At 40.1% G+C, this 26,736-nt stretch overlaps 1 protein-coding gene across 2 annotated transcripts in view; it reads right to left on the bottom strand.

The window, feature by feature from the left end:
• Positions 1 to 26,736, bottom strand: part of PPP2R2A (protein phosphatase 2 regulatory subunit Balpha) — a 71,706-nt gene that overhangs the window by 14,479 nt on the left and 30,491 nt on the right. For both annotated transcript variants that reach the window (XM_024212150.3, XM_024212149.3), the window contains exon 3: positions 10,611 to 10,708. In XM_024212150.3, coding sequence (XP_024067918.1) covers positions 10,611 to 10,708 — 98 coding nt within the window. The remainder of the gene's footprint in view (positions 1 to 10,610; positions 10,709 to 26,736) is intronic.

Raw genomic sequence — 26,736 nt, forward strand, 5'->3', positions numbered from 1 at the left:
CCACAGTAAAACATCAGCAGCCCCCCCATCAGCTCCCCCACCCTGCTCCCAGCGCCTCCCACCTACTGGTAGTCCTGCCGATCAGCGCCTCCCCCTCCCTCCCAATCAGCTGTTTCGTGGCATGCAGGAGTCTCTGGGGGCGGGGAGAGGGGGAGGAGCGAGGGCACTGCAGGCTCAGGGGAGGGGGCACGAAGGGGTGGATTGGGGGCAGGGTCTGTGGTAGAGCCAGGGGTTGAGCAGTGAGCACCCCCCAGCACATTGGAAAGTTGGCGCCTGTAGCTCCAGCCCCGGAGTCAGTGCCTACACAAGGAGCCGCATATTAACTTCTGAAGAGCCGCATGTGGCTCCGGAGTCACAGGATGGCCACCCCGTTCTACTGTATCACCTTTAGCCAGCATAACTTGAATATTAAAAGCACACTTGTGATTGACAGCGTATGCTCTGAGGGCACCCTGGATGGATGGGAGAGCTGTCTGGAATGACAGGAAGCCTTAAATCTTACACAGGCCGCTGCTCTCCCTGCTAAAAAGCTGTGTTTTATGTAGCGATTCCTTAAAGCCACTCTCACACTGGAGGAACTTGACCTCCTCTTATGTGGAAAGTGACCAGGAAGGAAGTGGTTTTTGAAACAGTTCATAGCTGAGCACACTTCTAGCTTCAAATCTTGTGTGCTTTCATATCCCACCTAGGTTCTTGCAATCCCATCACCATCTTAGGTTGACAGGTGAATCATGCCTTTGCTGTGATGAGCTTTGGGTTGTGAAACTTGTTCATCCCTTTACATGACTCAGGTCTATTCATCCATGATTATGCCCCTCTGCCTCACCCCAAAGTTATCTCCTGGTATGATCATTGTTGGCCCCAAACGCATTACATTTTCTGGGATTGGGTGACAGGGCATGGATTACTTGATGATAACTTGTCTGTTCATTCCCTTTGGGGCACCTGCCATTGGCCACTGTCAGAGGACAGGATACTGGGCTTGATGGACCTTTGGTCTGACCCAGTATGGCCGTTCTTATGCTCTCATGTTCAAATCCTTTTGTCTTGTACCACACATCCTTACATTTTAATGAAGATGAGTAGTTATTAGAATTTATCATGTTGTAGAGTAAGCCAGAAGCAAGGAGAAGAAAGCTGCCTTAGAAATCACACTATTTAACACCCAACAATTATTTTGGCCTTCCCATCCTAGAAAGAGGAAGGAACTTGCTGTTGTGTTTCGGTCATGCCTAACAAGTTAAGCAGGGTCAAGCAGTCAGTACACTGAATGGGAGATTTCCAAGGTAAAGCTATTGTGCTGAAGGATGTGCTGGTCATGATTCAGTGGTGTTCTCTACTTCAAGTCAATATTAAACTCAATGATTCAGACTGACACACACTTGTTTGTGGATTAATAAAAAAATATACAGGGCTAGAGGGTACTATAATGTAGGAGACACCCTCTTTAGGATGAAAAGCAAAAGGTCCTTTGAGTCATTTAGGATATCATAGAAATAAACATAAAAATGCAAGGAGGTATAAACCCCAGTCCCCCTAAGTCAAATTCCAACTAGGATAATTACAGTCCACCTCCATGAGTTTGTACAGTTTCAATTGGATACAATATTCATTTCCTGTCTTATCTTATGTAACATTGTTTGCTTTATACTGTTGAACAGCTGCCACATTCCAACTCAGAGATGGTAGCATTTCGGTGGTGGATGAAGTTACACATGCTTGTATAACTATACGGATGAATCACATTTCAGTGATGCTCGCTACATGTTATAAAGAACTTTGGAACACTCTGTGTCTGATGAAAGGTGCTATATGAATCTAAGGTATATAAAAAATGCTCCCGTGTAAATAACCTTATTTATAAAACAGCTCCTGCCAAGGTCACACACAGGTAGATACAAAATAATAAATTTTGGTGTATTATTAGGGCATCCATTTTTCTGAACTTATTCCCTGAAATCTCAGGAAAGTAGTCAACATATAGGCTCCCAAATCTCTATTTTGAAGGTAGGTTTTCTGCTCTTCACCACTGACGTATTTCTATGGTCCCCATCACCAGAGTGCGATTTCTGAACACAAATGAATTAATCTCCAAAATGTTCATGTGAAGTAGGAAATATCATCTGCATTCTACAGATGGGGGGGGGGGGGGGGAAACGGAGGTTAAATGACTTGCCCAAGGCCACACGAAGTCTGTGGCAGAGCTGGGAACTGAAGGAGAGATTACTTACCTGTAGGTTACCTGGAGTTCTTCAAAATATTTTGTGCCTATGGGCACTATTGAGGTTGCCTGAGCCCTAGCAGAAGCAGAGTCACTCGAAGTGGGGGCTGTGCTCCAGACGCTTCGTAATAAGCGAAGAATCATCTTGAAACTCACTTTGACAGTCTCTGAGTAGAAATTGGTTGCCCCTTCACCCTTTCAGAAAAGGAGATAAAGAGTCTGGGAGAGGCCCTGGAGGGACTTATTCTATCAAGGTAGATGGCAGGAGCCCCTCCTTCCAGAGTATGAAGACTACCCTTTTCTCTCAGAGTGAGCCTTGCAGTAAAATACTGGGAGTCGAACGCCCTGACTGACGTGGAATTCTGATAAGACCTGAGGTAGGAAGCGAGGATGGGGATGGGTAAGGTCACTTTGTCATGGTAGAAAGTTGTCTAAGAGTAGGTCACAGCCAGGAGTACCCCTCGCTCTCCTACTCGCCTGGCCGAAGTTATGGTTATGAAGTCTTGAAAGACGAATGAAGAAATGAACAGCTGCCAATGGGTTCAAATGGAGAATAACTCAAGGCATTCAGAACTAGGAAAAGGTTCCAAGGTGGAGTTAGCTCCTTGACATGAAGGAAAAGGTTAGACAAACATTTAAAAATCCAGGCTACGCTAGGATAAGCAAAAACAGAAAAACCTTCATCAAGTGGGTGAAAGACTAACGGCAGCTAAGAGGACCCTAATGGAACTGAGTAATAAACCTTGGTGTTCTGTAATTAATCAGGCCGTTGATTATGTCTGTGAGGAGATATAGATCAATGGGCACACCAGGCTTGGAAACGCTTCCACTTTTGCAGGCAGGTTTTCCACTGCTCAGGAATAGTCTTAACTTCAGGAAAAGAGTCCAGTTCTACGTCCGAGAACTACTGAGGAGTCAAACCTTGAGGTGTGGTGAAGAGATATTGGGGTGGGTCATGGTGCCTGATATCCGTGTCAGGAGAGCCGCTGTGAGCGGACAGCAAAGATGCACCTGCAGAGAAAGAGGCAAAGTAGATTTGGGAACAACAAGTAGATTTGTGGCCATAACCTCTCCTTAAGTACAAGCAATGGAGCATCACATTGGACAGTGTTGCAAAGAGATCTATCTCCAGGAGGCCCAAAGGCTGACATATGCTCCAAAAGACCAAAATGCTAAAGATCACTCGTGGTGTTCATGAGCAAGCACTTTCACGGAGCCTGCTATGGTGTTTTTCAGAGTCATCTGGCCTTCAGAAATGAGGGATTGAAACAGCTCTTTGGGCTTGAGGCAAATGATCAATAAAATGTTAAAAGTATAGAAAATTATATTTTGCCATCAGGACTGATAGTTCATGATCCTAAACCGGACAGCAGTTGATGAATAGCTCTTATGGCTTAAGAGGCCAACATGCTTGTGCTTTTGTCCGAGCAGTCGATTTGAAGCAAGTTTGTTGATTCCTCTTGTTGAGGGTGTCCACTACCAAGGAGTTGGGGGTGTCTGCCATGCAGGCTGATGAAAATAGTGCCTCATTAGGGTCCATGCATTCCTCGTGGCTGTGGTCTCAGGAGAATGGTACCACGGAGCATGTGTTGAAGGCCCCTTAGAAGAGTCCCTTTGTCTGGAGGCTTCCGCTGCTGGTACCGATGACAGCGCCATTTGGTGCAGTTTGCTAGAAGACTTCTCAGCGCGCGGCGTACCAGGAGTATTTTTGATTATCTCGGTACCAGGGCCTGCAGGAATCTTAGCAGTACCTATACTGGGGTGAGAGATCTCCTTCTTCCCTGGCCTCAGAGATGACTTTCCTCTCCTTTTGGAGTCTGTCTCCAGAGAATGGGGTTTCTTCATTTTGGGATGTGTTGTTTCCTAAGCTGCCCCATTGTCTCTGCTTACCAAGGCTGAAGTCACCAGTGCAGTCTGAGCGGTAGAGGCCAATGCACTTGGGGTGAGGAAATAGAGAATTGGATCCCACCTGTCTCAAGGAACGCTCCATCCAGAGAAGCTTCAGTCAGTCTTCCCTCAGCTTCCGAGATGCCTTAAATCCAGAGCCGGCCTTGCATTTGGATGGGATGTGAAACTCTCCAAGGCAGCAGAGGCAACTGGAATGCCCATCACCAAGGGGGAAAGAACTCTAACAGGTCTGGCAGGCTTTGAAACCCAGTGTCTTTGGCATATCCCCCGTTGCCAGGGAGACAGCAGATAAAGGCCGAGTGTGAAGGCGGCCCTGGCCGCAAAAAGAAAATTGGAGGGGGGACTCCAAAAAACACACATCTATGCTCAAAACATACAAGAAACAACTAAAGAACAAAACAAAATAAAATGGTACAAAAAAACCCACAAAGAATTACATGGCAGCTGGAAGGCTAACAGCAGACACCACACAGCTCTATCATAAGCTGAAGGTAACAGACAAGGAACTGGAGGCTATATATCCCTGCACCCCAGCATGATGTTGCGTAGGGCGCAGGCACTGACATTGCTAACTAAAATCTCCAATCAAAAGTGCACAGGTGCACTCGCATCCAAAAGGTGGAGCGCCCATAAGGACTGTAACTTGAAGAAGCAGCTAGATCTCCTGAGTCAGAATCCAGTTTCTTAACCATGAAACGTTTACTCCTTGTATTCTAGTGTAACTAGAACTGGCATGAAGCCACGGTGCAGACGCTGGCTTGATACACACAAAATTTAAGCAAATATTTACCCAGTAACTGTTCAAATTAAGGCACACACACCCGTCAATAAATAACACTTTGTACTGAAAACAGGAAGCTCTGCATAAACACACAGAAAGGTACTCAACTACACAAGACCAACAGCAGCACCTGCCTTTCTGATCCTCTCTGAGGATATCCTAGCCATCACACTGGACTCTGATCTTCACTGGCATTTCTGGCATGAAATTAAGGGGAGTTTTTCAGAGCAGCTGAGCATTAAAATCAGGTATTCAGTGACTTCCACTTCCTTAAACAGATCCTAACTTGTAACCAGAATTGCTAGACTACTAACAAGTTGCTGCCCATACCCACCTCTCCAAGACCTTTCTGATTTTTAAACAGGGAAAGATTCTATATCCTGCAAGTTCAGTCATCTGAATTTTCACCACTTCAGTGGCCCATAAAACAACGGAGGCAATGTTATTTCTGATGCAGCATAATGATGCAACATATAAGGCTGCAATAGAATTTGTCGCACAACAAAGGTGGCAACTTGTAGCCAAGAAATTGTGAAAGCAGTTAAACCCCTAGTGGGTTGGTCCTGGGGATTTCAAGTGGACAAAAATTAGCAGGACCCAGCTAGGGCTGGCAGTGAAGAAAAGCTGATTTAGGAAGGAACCTGAAGAGAAAGGGTGAAGGAAACTTCTTTGGGGAAGCCATGAAGAACTTCAAAATCCTTACACTGCTTAAAAGGACTAGCTGTTTTGTGATGCCCCTTAGCATCACAGAACAACTTTTATGTGCCAGGAATCATAAGCTTAGAAATCAGAATATTTGCTATGCAATGAAAATGTTTCAGTTATATGGGCTGTCTGTCTATTTGCCTGGCCAGCTGCAAAAATAAGAACTAAACATGTGAAAGAGAGGCTACTTTTGACCCAAATGAAATAATGTACTTCTAATTATTGTTTAATCTTATTGTTGTATATTGTTTTAGGGGTGGTGATTTTAAAAGGTGAAACTGATTTTAGGACAGGGCTAATCCTGGGTTTTTAATATTTGTATTTGTTTTACTAAGTTGTGTTGATGTAAAGTTTGTGTTTATGTTTATATTTACAGTATTATGCACAATGATCTAAGGCTAAGATGCTACATCAATACATTTGAATGTGTCAGTTCTCGGATTCACGAGTTATGCAATATATTCTGCATTAATAGATTATGATACAGAACTATAAGAGTCAACTATAAAGACCACCTGCTTAGGAAAGTCAAGATTCCCTATCTGTTTAGTCTTTTAGATGGTAATAATTAGCTAAATTTTCTAGGATACTAGCTTGTATAAAGGCTATTTATTTAGCATATCTACATTCATAAAAGCATACGTCTGTAGTGGATTTCAAATTACAGTATAGCCAACAGTAAATTATAATAAGGACATCCTGCATTTTACATTACATTAAAACCATAATCCAGCTAAACAAAGTTGCTATAAGGCTACTTGTCCTGACTAAAGTCAGATAAACCCCACTAGATGGCACTAACTGACCCTAGTGATTTATTTGCCAAAGACAAGTTTCAATTCTGCACAGGCTGGAAGCAAACAAGTTGTTGCAGGTGGTGGAAGAACAACCTCCTTAGAGAAGTGGCGAAATTCTCATTGCTTAGGACTTTTACAACCAGACTGAATGAACACTAGAAAGTTTCCTCTAGGAAACACACCCCATATTGACAGGGAAATAAAAGGGACTCTTACTCCTCCTACTTCTATGACACTCAAGCCAGTCTGAAACTTTTTTTTCCTATTTCCAGTGGGCTATACAACTCAATCATACAGATCATTAAAAATATTCTGAATGTTTAGCAACTTTAAAAAAAAAAATCTTACAGGTAAGGTAGTTTTGGCTAATGGTGTGGTCACAATTATGGCAAGATTAAATAAGTCAGTTACACCTCTCTGAAGAGACATGGTCCAAGTATAGATTAGGGCCCCAGGCACTGCCTAACTCGAATGCCAACTCTAAGTGGTCTAATTCCAATGCTGACTCTCTGCAGCCTCTGCTAAATCAAACTTTCTGTCTCAGCTCCCCTACCTTTAAAATGGGAATACGTACCCCACCGGAATACTGGGAGGATTGTTTGTGGAGTGCTATGAAGACAAAAGCACTATGCAAGTACTGATTATTAATATTACATGGATAAACGGTTACCCTGAGTTCCATATCTTAACTGGCTAGACATATAGAGTGGGATTGTCAAACATGCCTAAGTGATTTAGGAGCACAAGTTCCATTGGCTTTTAATAGGATTTATCCTCCCAATTTACTCAGACACTTTTGAAAATGCCACCAATTTAATATGCTGTGACATTCTGAGCCAAACATCAGTGCAGAAGTTAAACATGCTGTGGGAGCAGAGGGATCAAATCTTAAAGTCCTTCCAAAAGCATATCCTTTGTCTATATACAAAATGCCTCTAAATGGTATCGATGACGAGCAGCTTCCTCTCTGCTTTTGACTGAGTATTAGCTGAGCTACTCACTAGCTTTGAAGCTGGTCTGGAAGAATTTCAAAATACAGCCTCAAATTTGCATTACAAAATGTTACCCACCTGAATATAATAATACAACTATTAAGATATTTACTAATTTCTATTAACTAGAAAGCAGGCAGTGATTTGCTTTTCAAGTAGATTAATACGCCTCTCTACTGCTTATATCCACACACAAAAATGAAGATTACTTATTTGAATATGAATGCAATGACTTTCATAAGCAGACACTTCCAAAGAGGCCAACAGTGGCAATGACCTGCTTTTCCCTTTAAAGATTAACAAAAGGCTCTTAAACCAAGAAACTCTACATTATTTTGTTGAATAGAAGTAAGCCTGTTCTATTGGATAGTCATTTCCACAGCTCAGAGCTTGTGAAGTACTCAGAGAGCTTAAATGAAATCAGAATTTCAACCTAAGAAAATCAGGGCAGCAAGTTTTTTTGTTTTGTTTTTTTAATTAAGTACAGGTCTGTCGCATCTTACGCGCATTTAACTTGCGCGATTTCAGCTTTACACGGTCGGCAAAAAGAAAAAAAAGAACAATTTTAATACTGTACTTGTAGTGCGGGCGATTCCGCCCGCCATTCAACTCAATGTAATTTTGACTAGACGCGGTTTTCGCTTTACGCGCTAACCGCGGAATGGAACCCCCGTGTAAGATGAGACTCGCCTGTACAGCGAAGGCACAGCTATCTAGTATTAGTCACTGGTGCAAGAGGTGGAAAGCATTCTGTACCTGATGCAAATAGATTTTGTGGGGGACAACAGCCATACACACACACCCCTATCTCAACTAAATACTGTATAGTATACATTAAAAATATAACTTGGAGGGCAGTAATGTACACATTGTTCATAAATCTTCATCTCTTCTTACTAGCGGATTTACACACATATATATTCCAGAATAGGAAAGACTGATCCATATAGGCATCATTATTTCAAGGCATTTTTTCCCCATGCTCATTTTTATCCCTCCTTAACTACATATAGGCAGCAATTTGATGTTTAACTCACAATGTATTCAATACTGTATATAAAGTTACGTCTTTAATTCAGACAATTAGTGTATCAGTCGAGAACTCTGACATTCACATGCTTTTCAACTGCTTTACATATCTTCAAGAGGCAGGTGAAATAGTCACCTATGTGCTTTGTATAATTTCTATTGCATACTATTCTTGCCACACAAGTTCTCTAGTCCCCATAGCTATTAGTTTTAAATATCTCATAGGAGCAATGCCAGAATCAATTTATTAGTGTTTGTAACACACTTTGAGAGCCACAGATGAAAGGCCCTATAGTATTATGATTGTCTCTAATTTGAAAATCATTCAGAACAAGGATAGAGTTCAAGGATTGTAATAAATACTTGATGTACATGAACTTGTCTTCAACCCTTGCAATTATTCACCAACAATAGGATCTCACTAATCTGCACACTTTATAATTTGCACAGAGTGGCGGTGTCTCCTCACTTCTCAGCAAAGATTTAAAAGCCTCCAGGGCAGAAATTTCACTGCATGACTTCATTATTTTTACAGGGTATATTACAGTACATGGTGAAGTCTTAAAAATAAAATACAAATTTCCAAATAAGTGAAGTTCACTGCAATGCACTGTGGTTGTTTTATTGTGGTTACTCTAATTCATAGAATTCAGTAATTTTCAGTGAGCCTCTTAGTCAATCAGTGTATAGTTCTACTGTATATTTAAATATCACTAAGCTCTAAATTAAGTCAGAAGCCAGAGAGATTACATCACATTCAGCAGCAAAAAGTCCATGTAGATCTGTGAGCCATGCTAAAAGGGACAAGAGCCAGTGGCAGATTTAACTTTGGGGCAGCGTCTGATCAAAGGGAAATTTGGTTAACAGGTAGGGTTGCCAATTTTGGTTGGACATATTCCTGGAGGTTTCATCACATGAGATAATCTTTAATGAAAGGTTCATCTTTAATTCCTGGAGACTTCAGGACAATCCTGGAGGGTTGGCAACTCTATTAACAGGAAACTGCCTTGTCAGCCAACTCAAGGATAATGAGAACAGGCACGGACATACAAAGTTCTGCCAACAAGCCACGGGAATTCATTTAAGGCAAAGATAATTAGATACAGTACCAAGGGACGAGATCTTATTAACAACCTCTACGCCTCTCCAGCTGAAGTCAATACAACGTATTAGTGATAATACTACTCTTCCATCCTCAAAAACACTTCACTCTCCAAAACTCCCCCTGAAAGTAATATTCCCATTTTACAAGTGGGAAACTGAGGTTGAGTGCCTTGCTCAAGACCAAAAAGTGTCTCAAAACCAAGCTTAGAACTTCCTTAATCATAGTTTTGGAATCCCATTCATTTTTGAGTGCATTTAAACAGACTACTGTGCAAAATAAATCAATATATATATGCAATAACTTGCATTTTAAAGCAAGAACCTTATGTCATAGGTGCATTTTGTAAGCTACCCACAGATTCTAATCTGAATAAAAGGATATTAAACGCTTGGTTACTTAAAATAAGCGGTTATCTTTAGACATGAGCAAAATCATTGTAGTCAGGAAGGAAAACTTACTCACAGTTCAAAACACAGCATAAGGAACTTTTGTGTTTAGTTTTAGGAGAGAATTCCCCTCTGATGTTAAGACCTTTACATGATAAGTTTTAGCTGGCAGAAAAAAAAATCTGCTCTTAAATCACCCCAAAACAAGCTGCAAAGAATCAATGCTGACAGAAGAACCTTGACCAATTATTGCCTGATATATATTCGAGTGGAAAGGGACATCTTAGGCCACATGCTCACTTAAAGTCAGTTCTCATTTCCCAACACCTACGCTGAAACCTGCATTAAGAAACATCCCCAAAAGGCAGCATGCTATCTGAAGTGACCACTTCCAGGGGTCCCCAAGGTTTTTAGTCCAATTTTGTTAGCACTATAAACTGTGTTTAGACTACAATTTAAAAACAGGCCCAGACCTTTAAAGACCCTAATAATGTAATCAATTTTGATAGTTCTTTTGGTAGCGGCTTTTGAGTTTCACTGTGTATCCTCCCAGCACCTTAGAATGATCAGATATTTATAATACAACTACACAATTTCTCATACAAGTATATACTTCACTCCTACGGTCACTTGGAGGAAGGGGAAGAGTTTTAATACATAACTTATTTTAAACAGTTAACACTCACCTCCTGCTCCTGTTGAAAGATGACAACTCTACCTCCTTTGTCTCCTGTTGCTAGTAATTCTCCAGAATGGTTAAATTCTACCGTAGAAATTATATCCGCTGCATAACCAAGAACAAAAAAAGCCATGAGTCAGCATTTCTTCTAAACATCTATTCAAAAAGTCAAGAAAATTATAAATGGTTAAGGTGTACAAACAGAAAATCTTTCCTAACAGCTTCACAAAGGCTCATCAGTCTTTTCTCCGAATAAAATGCTCACAACAGGGAAAATGTCCAAAATTGTTTGCTCAGACAGAAAAAGGCCGGCAATAGTGGGTTTTTGGTTTTGGTTTGTAAAGAGGTGCGGAATAGCAAAAAATGTTAAGCTAAGTATCTCAAAATCATTCCACATTCATTGAGTTAGAAAGATCATAGTTCCAGATTCAGTCATACTCACTGCCTGTTTCAGGAGTCTTTGGTCATCTATTACTAAAACTGAGAAACAGCCCTAATCTCTGGCCACGCCATATATGAAGTAGGAATTGGTTTTCACGTGTTTCTGGTAATACTGACATCTGCATATATATTCTGCTAATTTCACCTAGACCTCTGCCATTCATTTTTAACAGTAGAACTGGACACATGCCCATTACCCATACTGATCTCAAAGCTTGTCTCTTCAGGACTGTATGTACACATCGGAAAGCTTTAGGCAGAATTGTTTTACTAGGGTGGACATGCTCAAACATCAGCATCTGAGGAATGCAAGGAAGCAGAACCAGAACAACTACACTCAAGTTAAGATCTTAAGTTCAAATGCTAGTCTTAAAATAAAAAAAAAAAAAGGGGGGGGGGGGGGGGATGGGGGGGGAGAGGGAATTTACTTTTCTCAACCTCTTTCTCAGTTTTAATTTGGGTTTTTCCCTGCTAAAATTTTTTACTAAGGTCCCCCCCCCCCCCCGAGAGTGCTATATAAATTGGGCAAGTTTTGTAATTCTATATACTGGGTACTCATCTCTGCCAATCATCCCTTTAAGAATGGAATTTAGCCTACAATATGTAAATAAACTGGTCTTGCAAGAGAGGCAATGTCAAATGTCAAACGTAGGGTGAAAATTAAGCCCATACCCACCAATGTATATCAATTCCTAGCACATATACAAATACACGTCTGTTTTTATCTGAGTTATATCTTTCCTCTGCAGAAATTAAAACTAAGCATAAATTATTTTGAATGTTGTGCGTAGATTCCTTTAGGCTTCCTGAATCCTACACACGACATGCTATTAAATTAAAAATTAACATAAAACATTCAGAATTTAAAATGTTTCAAGTTTAACCTTTCAACTTACCACCCCAATCCAACTCAACCAATCGCCAAAGCATTTTCCTTCTAGTTAGTTTTTAATACACAATACACTATAGACATAGTGTCAGCAAGGATACAGAGGGAAAAAAATAAATATCCAGCAAAAAGTATAGTATGTATTTTTCCTGGTGGATTCTGGAGATTAACAAACTCAGACTATTTTCTTCAGAAGCAACAGAATAAGTACATGAGGGAAACAGAACTTGCACTTCAGTGTAGAAATAAATATATGTATACCAGGTTATAAACACTTCCTTCTATGAAACCACAATACACCTCTACTCCAATATAACACGACCCGATGCAGCACTCCAGTGAAGCAAAGCAAGTTCGATATAACGCGGTTTCACCTATAACGGAGTAAGATTTTTTGGCTCCCGAGGACAGCGTTATATATGTAGGTGTATGTATATTCTCCATTAACTACAAGAGATATTTCAGTTTATTCCAGGAATAATATCTTAAATACATTATATTTAATTTGCAGACACTTTCCACTTCATCATGGAGCAACAAATACAAGACTTTCCGGCAGAAAAAAAGTACGTAAGTTATTTTCAGGCAGAAAATATCTTTTTTTCTTCATTCTTGTGTAATGGACATGAACAATGCACTGCATAATTTTTGTTGTTGTTGCTTGATATTTTCTGCTTTCTTGTTTTACATTTTGGAGCTCTGAGGAGCTACCTTGCATACTGAATGCTACTGAGCAAAACGTCCCATGTATATCTTAGCATCCAGAGATTTCTGCAGAGAGGCAGGTCAGGAATCCATGTTATGAGAACAGAAAGCAGACACCAAAAGTACCCAGCCCCTCTCATTTAAAGGAGGACAGGAAATTTCATGTCTTTTCTCTGTGATTTTGAAGGGAGACATTTTTCAAATGCCTACAGTGGATCTTATGCAAAAATCATTCTGATGTTATTCCAGAAAGATGGGTGGTGCCCTTTGTGGGCATTACCAAAATATCCTGTTTTCTATTTACTGCAATATACTGCAATTACAAGCATAGGCTACTGTCTCAAAATTGTGCAATGCCAAGACAGCTTAAACATGCAGGCCAAACTGAGCTGCAAAATCCCCAAATATCAAGGAAAAAGATGCAAAGTCAGACTTCTGGCATGTATGGGAGTATGTTAGATGCACAGCTCAGTTCTGTTCTCTGATATGCAGTGTTCACTGCCGCATATTAGAGAACTGAAAATACAGAGCTGATGAAATTTCTCACTAACATGATCCTAAAGTTAAATATGTAGATGTGATGTAAGCTTCTTTCTAAATACACCAATATTCACACCACACGGGGAGAGGGGGGGGAAAAGGGGAGAAGCGGAAGAGCGGGAGGGGAATACTATGCTCTAAATCTCTCATTAACAAAATATAAGTTTATCCTTCATAAATTGATTTCTTCCCCCCTTTTAAAAGTAACAATATCCATTCATTCCTCCTCACTGCTGGCTAAAATGATATTTGCCTCTCACTAATGCTGATGTTTGAGATTACTTTTTAAAAAAGATTTCAGAATATTTATGTAAATAAACAGTAGTATGGGTGTTCAATGTACACCCTTCACAAGTTAGACTGTAAGGGGCAGAGACAGTCTTTTTATTTTGTGTTTGTACAGCACCTAGCATTCTGATCCATGACTAGGGGTCCAAGGCACTACAGTAATACAAATAAATAATAATGAGTAGACATAGGAGCCAGGAATTCCCAAGTTCAAATCCTGACTCCCTCTGTTATCTTGGGTGAGTAATTTTAAAAACCTCTATTTCCCCATCTGTAAAACAGGAAAATAATAGTTACTGCAAAGGATTGTTTTGAGGGTTAGTTAATGTAAAGCACTTGCAAGTCTGAGAAAGCAATATGATCTAATAAGCAATATTAAAGGAAAATATTTATCAGATAAAAGCCTTGGCACCTCATTCCAAGTCAAAATGGATATTGTATGGCTTCAGAAAACATTGAATACTAACAAATGTACAGAATGAAATATACTTTGAAAAGCATTCCGGAAAATGAGCTGCTAGTATTTTCACTGACAACTGAGCTAACCATGATGAGGAGAAGACAATTTTGCTAATAAACTGGAATGGCACCTGCAAGTTTGAAAGGTAAAAATTGGCTTTAGAACTTGACCGCAGAAGACATGGGTAAAGCTATCACAGTACTTATTTGGCCAGGAAAAAGCATGCTTTGAAAATATTACATATTCACGCCAAAATGCATATTTTTGCAAGCCTAACTGTGTGTTTATAGGAATGATCAGAACAGCAAGTCAGGTCAATTAATGCACATTTGATGCATTTCATGACAAGTTATTTTGCAGAACTGCCATTCAAAAAAGGGAAAGGATAAAGACCCCACGTTGAACGCCTTACAATCGTGATATACAGCAATAGAAGCCAGGAAATTCTAAGTGGGGGGATTGTAATTGAATTTCCTGGGATTTGTTGATCCAACGGTTTTCCTTGAACATAATTTTTCTGAAATACATTCAGAGAAGCTTCTTATGGTCTTTGCTCATGAAGGTAAACCAACTGCCTGTTTTTCACCAGAGTTTTACGTTTTGTACATAGATTTATAATTTTAAGCCTAGAAATCACCTCCTAAATGCATCCAGTAGCCTGTAGGCGGTCTCCCAGTCTAAATATTACCTCTCACCTTACAGCTTTGTGTGTATGTGTGAGTGTCTGATTAGTGGCCAGCAAGCTGACACAGTTCCTGTTTTATTTACAGAATCAGCTGCATGAACCTCCATCAGTGAAAGAACTTTCAGGGCTAGCATCCCCACCCCCTCCAAGAAAAGACAGCATGCTCTTCTGAAGGTGACAAGACATTCAAACTCTGAATGCTGCATCTACTTGTGTTTTATTTTTCTAGTATCCAGAAAACAGGTATTTTAAATGGCTTGGATCAATTTAGTTTTAAATTAAAAAAAAGAAAGTTCTTTATCTGCAATCACAACAGAAAATTAGCAACTCCTTTAAGTCTGTAAAACTCGTATTTAAAAAAAAAAGTAACAATGAATCTAAGGAACCTGTCTCTTATAAGGCAAGCTTGAGCTATTCATTCTCAAAGGTCAAAACATATGTATCCTATACAAGTAATCAAAAAAAGGCTTTCCTATTATTAGCCTGAAAATAGTGCTGAGCTGCACATTTATATAAAATAAGTACTGAAAGCAAAGCAACTAATCAAGCATTTTAAATCAAGTAACTCACCGTTAAGAATACTGTATTCCCATACCTTGGTCAAAGAAAGAGGCAGACATCAAAGCACTGGTGTTAGACTGGGCGGATTTAATAGTGTTTGAGAATTGACAGGGGAAGCATTTCATCTTCCGCAGTGCACTACTTCGCTTGTGTATTTTCATCTGTGTTAACACCCTTGTTCCCAAATAAAATGAATGCTAGTCTTTTCTTTCAAATGGTAACTAGAATCCCAGTGACAATTACAAGGCAGGATTATTTTAGTCCTTCAGTGCTGCAATGGGAAACAACGTCTACAGAACGTGCTGCTTTCTCTTGCCTCCTCCCTTTTGTGTATGCTATTTTCGCTACAGTCTCTAGGTGGAGGCCTTGGAAACTCTCAGGGCTGCTTTCACCACTGCCCAGGAGCTTCCAAATGATAGGCAAACAGTACAGAGGAGGAAAATCTATGAGGGAGAAGCAGCAAACATATTGATGCTCTAGTAAGTCTGCATCACAACAGACTTTCAGAAATATACTGCATTCTATATTTTACTGCAGCAGAATGCTCCCCTCCACCCTGAAGCAACAGTGTCACAAGAGATATAATGAAAAAGAACAGCCACCTAAAACTGCACATATTTGATACACCTTAACGAATGTAGTTAACTCAGTCAATCTCCAGACCGGGAGAAAGTCACAGAATGAATGTGCAATCCATCTGTCTTAGGAGGCCACTTATTCTCTTTATTTTAACTCCAGCTGTCTTGAGATTTCTTTGACACTAAGGCCTTGTCTACACTACCAGGGTAAGTCGACCTAAGTTACGCTACTCCAGCTACATTAGTCGATGTAGCTTAGGTCGACTTACGGACTGGGAGACGCTCTCCTGTCAACTTGCCTGACTCCTCTCGTTTCGGTGGAGTACTGGAGAGTGCTCTGATCCCCAGTGAGTGTAGACATGGCCTAAGAAGCAGTATTCTGACATTTTGAGGGACCAAGAATTTAATTACAGTGGTGCAGTATCAAGAGCAAGCAAGAGGAAGACACTATTCTGATGAAGGCAAAACAGGAGAGCTATTACCTAGATTCATACATGGCCCTCATTGCTATGGTAGCTGTGCACTTGTATTGGTGAATTTATTCTCACCCAACTCCACTAAGGTAAGGAAATACAATCACTGTTTTCTAGACAGGAAAACTGAAGCACAGAAAAACAAAGTGACTAGCCCAAGATCCCACAGGAATTGAAGCCAATTCTCCTGAATCCCAGTCCAGTACATTAACCACAAGGTTGCTTATTCATCCTTAGATATGGGAAGTCATCAAACTTCAAATCAGCAGAGATGAGAAAAGAAGTTCTTTTCATAAAAAGCCTTCCCCATCCCAACTCTCTTATATCTACTTTGATCTGTTACAGTAGTTTTACTCTGCGACACTCCCCCCACATGGATTATAATGCGAATTTAAATTAAAAAATGATGTTAATAATCTTATTCACGTCTCCTCATTAAGATATTAAGTTAATACACTAAAAAAGCTCTAACAGGATTATTAGGGGCCCTTATCAAAGATAGTTATGCTAAACTACATCTCTTGTACTGTAATGACGTTTAGAAAAAAATTGCTTATTCACTAAATTATTTTCAATTGCTTATTCACATGAAATGTAATATAGGAAAAATAACCTAATTCCACTACTAATATGCTTACTGCTTTGTAAATATGACTGCAAAATAATGGATGCAGTCAATTTAAGTACGTAGTTAGGGATGTAATATAGTTACAGTAGGTTTTCAGAGTTCTGTTCAAATAAAGCTGGGCAGCCAATTGCAACGCATACATCTGAATAAATAAATAACTTAATTAAAAAAATCTAGTAGCGGCAACTCCTAAACTACAACAGCACAAGACTCCTTGCAGGTATATTTTTAGAAACTAGAATTGTCTGCCTAATCCCGGAGCAGAAGTGAAAAGCAGGTTTGATAGATTCCTAACTGATAAAGGTCTTTTAGCAAAGGACAGTCAAACGTACATCACCAGGTTGGTCCCCTGCAGCAGTTGTCATGGAGAGGATAAATGGAGGACTCTTCCAGGGCACCTAAACTTCCTGCTCATTCGTCCCACCATAGTTTAAGTAGAGTTCTCCCAAATCTAAAAAGGAAACAAAAGTGACCTGATCTATCTTGCTTATTAATGTGGCATGGGATTGTCAGTTATTTTATTGCTGTTTTTTAAAATCAGGCAGGAAGTATCTAATTTCTGCACTAGATATATAAAAGCCATTATATCTGAAAAGAGGCAAATCTAGAGAGCAGGTGAGAAAAATCCTCTACATCCAATTTAGGACCTTTATTATTTACTGAAGAAGGGACTCCTCATCTTAGAGGTCATCTTTTCCTTCTTTCTTCCCCATACTCCATTTTCTACCCATTTTTTCCTCCTTCCAAAAGGGATAAAAAATTACTATTGGGGCCAGAACTTTCTAAAGTCAGGTCCATGATACTGACAACAAAAGGGACTAAACAGAATAATCAAGTAACAGCTCGAAGGTCTGTTATTTGTATGAACAGAGAAACTGTCATAATGAATCAGAACAGGATGAAATCCTGTCACTATACAAGTCAATAGCAAAACTCCCATCATCTTCTCTAGAGCTAGGATTTCACCTCAAAGGTCCATCTACAATACACTGTTTTATAGTGGCAGTACCAGATGCTACAGAAGAAGAGGCCAAAATATCGGTAGTGCACAGACATGAAATAACTTGCCCATAGGGAAGTTTTTCCTCTAATCATTATCAGACAGGCTTATTCCAAAGTGGGAGAGTTTATACCCTTATAAAAATGTTGTCATTACCCATACAAATACCTAATTCTTTTATTAATCTTACTAGGCCTCAAGTTGTATCTTGAGACAGTGAACTTGAGAGGTTATATAGTATTTAAAATTGCATTTCCTTTCAATTTAGATTTGTTACCTTTCAGTTTAACTGAAGATAGCCTTATTCTTGTTATTAGGGAAAACAGCCACACCCCAATTCTGTATACTACCATCATGCTTCCTCTTGTTTGTGTCTTCTCAACACTAAATGGGGTCAGTCTGTCTCATCTCATGTCTATAGTCAATTTCACTGCCTGTTTCTGCTATATTCTTTCTGAGACAGGGTTACCAGAACTGAACACAATATTCCAGGGAAAGGCATACCATTGAATTATATCATAGCATTATAATATTTTCAGTATTGGTTTCTTTATACAGCCTAACATTTTGCTTATTTGTTTTTTGACACCCACTGCAGAAATTTACATTGAGTTGTCTGGCCCTCTCCACCCCCTGCCCTCACCCCGAGTGGTTAATTAATATTAGAACCCACCAACAAATGCATCACCTCACAAATTTCAACACTAAATTTCATCAGTCACTGTGGTGCCCAAACAAATAACTTTGTTAGGCCCCTCTGAAGTTCCCCACAGTCTTCTTTAGTCATAGCTAACCTAGACTATTTTATTTCCTTTGTCACATCACTGTTCACCTTTTTCCAGTTCACCTGAGCTATATAACATTGACTATAGGACTACTGGGATTAGATATACATGTTGTATATCACTTTAAAGATGCAAACACCAAATTTCTGTGAAGTATTCTTCACTAGCCCCAGCTGGGTGGGATATATTAGACCTTCAAATCCCATCATTCTGATTATAGTCTTGATTTTCGGAGGCTGGACGCTTTTTGAAAAAATCAAGCACCTTAAAAGCATCACAATTTGGACAACACAAAAATGGAAGCATCTAAAATACTAGTCCCTTTTGAAAACACTGGCCCTCCATTTTTTTTCTTAGCATTATTATATAGCTGGTATCTCAAGAACAGCTGAAAACAAACCAGCACTTTATGCCAATCCATCTTGGAATCACAGCTTTCAAATGGTATAAAATGCTAATCTTCACCTTCAGTGGTTCATAAGATTTTGACAACTAAAACTTTGTGGGAATCGTAGTGGAGGAATTAAAACAAGATGGTTATCAGGATGCTATATTAAGGTCCAATATCATGCAACTTGCCAGGACTAGTTGCACCTTTGTTGGCTCAGTACAAAGATTTTCGTGACTTGTAAACATTGCCAAATACTGGTCCTGAACCCAGTGAGTCTAAAGCAAAAAATTCAATCCCTACTACCACATGAAAGCCAGGCTCTCTTTTTTTATTTTTTTTTTGGCCAGGGACAACTGGATGGGGACAGCCCATGTTACTGCTTAACCAATCAGAAGTATCACTTATAGGAGAATGCCACCCAGTGTGCCAACCCAAATGAAAGACTGTGAATCAACCCAGATACATTGCACAGCAGCACAAAATATCATTAACGAAATAAACCAAGCCAGTGATCTTAAACAAGTATCTTAAAATGCCCTACAAGATTGCGGCTGGAGGTTCCTGGTAACTGACCCTGAAGCATTGCCTTATCCTAACAGAATGCAGTCTGCTTTGTGTCCAGCATCCTGTAAGCCTTCCAATAGCTAACCCAGCTAAAGTAGCTGCAAGCTATAACTTTTTGGAAGAGTGAGAGTGGGAATATATATGATCTTCATTCTGAAAAGCTGCCGTTAGCTCGCTACATTTCCCATCACTCACAAATCTTCTCCACTTTACTTTTAGAGTTCTAACAAAAATCAAAACTCTCTTGGGGTCAAGAAGAAAACTAATCTTCACTATGAGGATACATTCTGCTGTAGTTTCAAACACAAGCTTTTCTAGGTAAACATGAAGATAAAGACAATGACCTGCAGGTCTCCTAGCTAAAACCAGAGCAATCAAACAAGGCTCCTTTCCTTTTATATCAAGGAAAAAAAGGTATGTATGAAAAGATGTTTTGATGATTGATGCAATATGTTCAGACTCCACTGTGGGAAGAGAGGACACACTGGAAGCTTAAAAAATATAAAGCATCTAATTGCTAACAGATAAACCACCCCCAAAAGCAAGGTGGTGCAATGAAAAAATAGTTAGTATTTGCAGAAAATCATGTCTCTTTATTGTGTCTCAAGTTGGACTCCCAAAAATAACTAGTTCCTTTCAGACGTCTTGATCGCTGTGTATGTTTACTATACTGATTTCATACTATCCTGAGAAACCCACTTCCAAACAATCGTGCTGAGAGGCTTAGTGTTGTACAGCACAGAAATATTATTAATAAGAAGATGTAGGGATATTAAAGAAGGTACTAACAGTGATTCCCCCAAGTGACAGTGACCCCCTCATAATTTGGCCCCCATACTTTAAAATCCAACAGTTTCACCAAGTACAAAAATCTCGTGGGTCTTCTGTTAAAACTTGTAAGCTACTGTCTGTAGAAACCATTGATTATATCTATCCTGTGAAAGATACTTTGTTACTATGTAAAACTTACAAACAAGTTAATTGACTTTGTTCTTGAAGTAATTGATACAATATAAACAAACACTATAAGCCGTTAAGTGACTTTCACTTCATTCAACGGCTCCTAGGACAGACCCCCACCCTCTGTGATTAAAGGGCCTGGATTCTCAAATGAATTAGCACACACCCTGAAAGTGGTGGAGACAGTAAATTAAAATATGGTTAAAATATGGAATGTATGCTGATGAATGCTTGATATACATAAATGGTTAGGGAGGTGCCAGCCTAGAAAGGAAGTATCCATCGGCCGAAGAATGTGTCAAGTGGATGACCAGAAAACCCCCGGAGGGTAAACTGGGATCCACCCCATCACCTGGAAGGATGAGAAACACAAACTTTGGACAGTGTGGAGCCACCAGGAATGTGCCACTTTGGACAGGAATGTGCCATCTGCTGATTGAGTCAGCAACAGCAGGATGAAACAGTTCCCATAGACTAACATAGGAATTAATTCCTATAAGAATGGACTCTCAAGACTGATGATTTTGAGTCTCTGGTTCTGCTGCCAGCCTCCAGGAGCATCAGGTGCACCTGACACAGACTCGGCTCCATCCTCATGACCAAGATACCTGGTCAGTAACTTGGCATGAGCAACTTCTAGGCTGGTAACTATAACACCTATACAGAACTTGAATGAATGATTGTGTGAATGAATCTCTCTCTCTCTCTCTATATATATATGTATGTGTGTGTGTATAAGAAATAAGTAGTCAAACAACGTTGTTTACTTTTATCTTTTGCTTTATCATTATATTTACAATAAATGTGGCATCTTTGCCTTATCCCTCTTAATAAGATCCTGCTGGTTTTTATTCTATTGGTATAACATAGGAACCTTGTCAAATTAACCCCAATATGATTTCCCAGTAGTCTCAAACTTGCATGATTTGGTGGGGGAGGGGGCGGAGGGGAGAGGGGAAGGGGGGCAGGACAGATCACATTCAGAACTATCAGTATTTAAAATAAATCTGAATGGAACCAACTCACCTTGAAGAGTTTCTTCCTGGATCCTCAATTACATTGAAAGGATAAAAACAATGAGGAGTCCTTGTGGCACCTTAGAGACTAACAAATATATTTGGGCATAAACTTCCATGGGCTATAACCCACTTCATAAAATTCATGGAGTGAAAAATACAGTAAGCAGGTATAAATATACAGCACATGAAAAGATGAGAATTGCCTTACCAAGTGGGGAGGGGGGGGTCAGTGCTAACGAGGCCAATTCAATTAGGGTGGATGTGGCCCATTCCCAACAGTTGGCTATCCCTCTGAAAATTGAAGCGATAGGCACTGAATTTGGGACGTTAGAAGGAATGGCTGGAACACAGATTCACATAATAATGGGTGGAAAGAAAACCTACAAATCTGTATGGCAGCATGAGTACCTTTCTATCAAAAGACAGGACTCAAGACTGCCCCAATATCAAACTGGTAATGTCTAGTCATGAAGTTACCTGAAACATTTTCAATGGAGGAAGCATCATCAGCATTAACATTGCTTACGGAGAAAAGATTGCAATCCTTGCTGACTCTATTTGTCTCTCTCTTCACAGAAGCCAACTGTCCGTGGAATATGCATACAGTCTGCAATGAACCCTTCCAAAGCAAAGAACATCCAGAAGTTTAGGCAAGAATCTATTCCATGGGGAAAGCATAAAGAAAGCTCTCATTTCCTTTTTTCTAGTAACAATGAAATTACACCAGACTTTGGCATATGGTGCTTGTATTAAGGGCAGGACAGCGAAAGCAGAAACATCAGGTTTAGAACTGTCCTTTGAAGCAAGAAACCAAGCAAATGAGTTACTCCTCAAAAGAAGTTGGTGTATACCTGTTCATAGCATCTTGCCTTAGTCTGTAAATTTCACCCTAGATTCTCTTACTGCGAAGCTGCATGAATACCTGCTTGTTGACAAGCAGGATGTGCTTAGTTAAAGAATATCATGGACCTAAGAGTACAAGGTCCACTGTAGAAAGACAGCCATGTCAGGATTCAGGTGAAGCTGAGAAACGAAGGGCCTGGGCCAGAAGAATTAACAATGACGTGCAAGTCAAACAAAAAGATAAATGTCTAGTAAGAAAACAAGCTAAGATCATGCTTAGGGAATGGATGAATAAACGTATCCCTGAGACCTTAGAGCTGTTTTGCTCTGAAGGAGTAATGTGTTTGAAATTGGAATCTCACTGTAGGCAACTGATTGAGGGATCTTCCATACTTCGGCCTGAAAACTGGACAGTAGGGAACTCGGTCCATGAGACAATGCAAGCAAGTCAGAGTGCCTAAAAGAGATTTTAGTAAGAAACAGCTTGGAAGGGGTTAAAATACTGAAAACTCCATTAGTTCAGATTAATTAGTCTAATGAGCTGACTATACTTTAATGCACTGATTTAATTCCACAAGCTGAATTTGTGGGACTCTAAGAACATATTCTGTACTGAATCTGTAGTTCTAGTTTACAACTGTAATAGAACATTTATTTTTATCGGCAGAGGTTATATATTTTAACATAATATGAACTTTGGGCAAGCTTTGCTTATAAAACATGCTTGGCAGGCAGAACATGTTACCTAGTCTACAGTAGTAAGGCAATCATGGCAGCTAACAGAATGCCTATATTTCACCAGTCCAAAAAAGTTTTTGCACAAGATTTTGGAACCACTTTGGTCTGTCCAAGTGTGTATACACTCAGCAAGCAAATCAGCCAGTTTACACAAATGGAGCAATCTGCTCATGTTTCTAAAGGATCTGAACAAAGAATTGCAGTATTCCAAAATATTTTTGGAGCTATTTGTTGTTTATACACCTTCCCAGGGACCTTAAATACCAATTCTGGGATTTCTAGGTTTTATGGAGTACTGATATGCCAGTCCAGACTACGGATTGACAATGGTCTTCCAAAAGAGACTAAAGAAGTGTTATTTACCTCTTCACATAACACAAGAGCCAGAGTCACCCAATTAAATTAATAGGTGGCAGGTTTAATCAAACAAAAGGAAGTATTTCTTCACACAATGCAGAGTCAACCTGAGGAACTCATGACTAGGGGATGTTGTGAAGGCTAAAACTACAAACTGGGATCAAAAGGGAATCAGATAAACTTATTCTCCATTAACCTAACCTCAATGGCTATTAGCCAAGGTGTTCAGGGATGGAACCCCATGCTCTGGGTATCCCTAAGTCTTTAACTGCCAGATGCTGAGACTGGACTACAGGGAATGGATCACTTGATAATTGCCCTGTTTTGTTTATCCCTTTGAAGCACCTGGCATTGGCCACTGGCAGGATACTGGGCTAGACGGACCATTGGTTTGACCCAATATGGCCGTTCTTATCAAATGGAAACAGAAAATTCAAAGAGCTGATGAGGATACCATCTCTGAGGTTTGTTAGCTGCTTGTGTCCAGTCTATAATTAACTTTATTATGAATAAATAATCATTCTCAATCTTATTCCTTCACAGTAACTCAGTGAACCACCTGGATTGAGAAAAGTCCAAAAAACCCATTACTCTTTTGATCATATTCCTGTGCCAGCCACAATAGCGGCACTACCAAAGCATTTGTCAGATCACCGATATACAGGAACTCTATAGAAAAGGAAGTCTGTAAACACCTGCCTTGCAGGTCCTGTATTATAAGATGTAGCTACAGCCAAACTGTAATGCCGAACGCAAGTATGCGGAGAAGTACATAACGGTACCCTGTAAAACTTCTATGGAGAAGCTGACTGCCCACAAGGTTGACACTCTCCTGGCAAAGTGGACTTTCACTCCAAGATGAGTCTGATAAATAAAACAGCAGGATATCATCCTTAAGTAAAGTTATTATATATTCTGTTCTACCCAGTTTTGTTTATGATACCTCAGAATAATTTTGTGGACAGCTGAAATGTCCCAGTTATTCACTTCAGCTCCCCACCCCCAAAAAAAGTTTTTTAAAGCTTCAAGATGTTTGTTCAAGACATTGCTATGCCAAGTAGAATTTGCTCTTGTTTACCAGAAACAAATAATCCACTGTAACAAGTGATCACCATGGTGAACCATATTTGGAGTAAAGCAAAGAGGTGAACGAGTAAGGGAGTGGTTACTACCAGCGAACACATTTTTAAAGATGTTAACTCTGTCTTCTCCACTACTTGCTAAGTGCGGTTAAAAAATCATGATAGCTATCTCTTTTAAAGAACACTTTGTTCCCTGGTCTCAGCAAGTCCTTTGACAGGACGTCCTTCAAACCAACTTTTTCCCATTGATTTGCCCACTTCCACCATCATTACTTTACATGGCGATTACAGGATTGAAGAGCATGCATGTGAAGAACCAGTCCTGAACAAAGGGAAAATATGTCACCATGGAAGCCAGAACCTGGCAATACTGCCATGCCAAGATTAATTTTTCTCATAGTTGGGCCAAAATCTTGACCTGGATTTGCACCAGCTTGGTCCCTGATAAAGACACATTAGTAATCTTAGCGTACTTGGAAGTCTTTCACAATACGGAACACTCAGGAAGGGCACTCCTGGTAGGAGATGGGCCAATTGTGCTCCTCCAAACTCTCCTGAACTGTATCACTGACCAAGCTTTCAAGCTTTGAAGCATTTAGGGATGAAGATACAAGTAGATCTAGCAAAAAGGCATAATAACTAAAACCATCATTATCTTCAAGAAGATCCAACGGACAATTCCAAACTCAAAAGAAACAGTGCCTTCCTATAAGCTTCAGGAACGTCAGCTGAGAGCAGAATGGGAGTAAGGTGGCATCATGTGGTCTGTAGAGGCTAGGAACTCTTGGAGTTCACCAAGCACAGATAATGGTTGAGATTTTCAAACACATCTCGGACACTCAGGCACAATGCTTCCATTAAGCCTAAATCCACGGACTGTTTGAAGAAAAAAAAAAAATAGCAACCAATGTGTTCAGTACTGTTCAAGTCAAAAATGAACATAGGACATAAGCTGTCTTGGGTCAGAGACTATGAGATACTAAACTGAGAGGCCTGGACAAACCAGGAAACCTGCTTGAAGGATTAATTTTGAATTATAATTTTGTGTTTTCTTAAGTGTCTAGAAAGCATCTGTAGGACCTTGTTTATTCGTTTCAAATCCAAGACTAGGCAAAAATCCTCCTACTATTTGAGGCTACAAAACAGATGCAACTTCCTGAGAGACCCTTTGCAATAGTAGCTGATGACAGAAAATTGTGTACACACACTGAGTTTGGCATTCTGAGCTGGATTTTCTCTTCTTTCCAATGATTTTGTATTGCGATTATGTATTTCATTATCGTGGAAAAGATCTTATAAAACAGAGAAATCAAAAGTGGGAAAATTTAGTTATACTTTCACTGAAGTTTGAAGTAACTTCACAAAAAGATTGAAATATTATTAAGAAATGTCACTGTATACCCTGCAAGTTTCAGCCATCCCACTGGTACTTCATTGTTTATGTGCATATATTTTGCATTTATACAGAGTCCTTAATAAATTAAGTATTTAATACAAATATCATAAAATGGATTACAGAGCACTAATCCTAAAAGTAAACAGAAAAACGGTTACAGCAAGATTTAGAAAGAGTGAATCACCATGATGGGAGGAACAGCATTCCCAACACATGGGACAACACAACTGAAAGCGTGACACCCAACCACAGACAGTCAGTGGGGATAAAGAGACCAGGATTGGAAGAGCATAGAAAATGGGCATAGGACAGGCAGGAAGTATAAACAAAGAGATATGACAAGTTTTTAATCTCTGGAAGGCAGTTATAATTTAGATCAGGGGTCGGCAACCTACGGCAAGCGAGCCGATTCTGAGTGGCACGCAGCTCCCTGCCGCGGTCCCGGCCCCGGCCCCCAGCCCCACTCAGCCCCCCTGCCCACCGCTCTCCCCTGCGGGGGCAGGAGGCAGAAGCTTGGTTCTGCGGCAGCCAAGCTTCCCCTCTCCCCTGCTTCTTCCCCCAGCGTGGTGCTTTCCTGCCCCGCCTCCTCTCCCTCCCTGGCCAATCAGCTGATGGCCCTAGCGAGGGGGAGGGGGAAAAGCGGCAGCATGCACACAGCTCTGTAGAGGACGCAGAGAGAGGTAGGGACAGAGCCTAGGGGAAGGGGGTGGAACAGGGCATATCCCTTCCAGCCCCCTGCCATGAGCCGCT

Source organism: Terrapene carolina, unplaced genomic scaffold (assembly GCF_002925995.2).
Source record: "Terrapene carolina triunguis isolate 2854851 unplaced genomic scaffold, T_m_triunguis-2.0 Scaffold53, whole genome shotgun sequence".
NCBI classification, from domain to species: domain Eukaryota; kingdom Metazoa; phylum Chordata; order Testudines; family Emydidae; genus Terrapene; species Terrapene triunguis.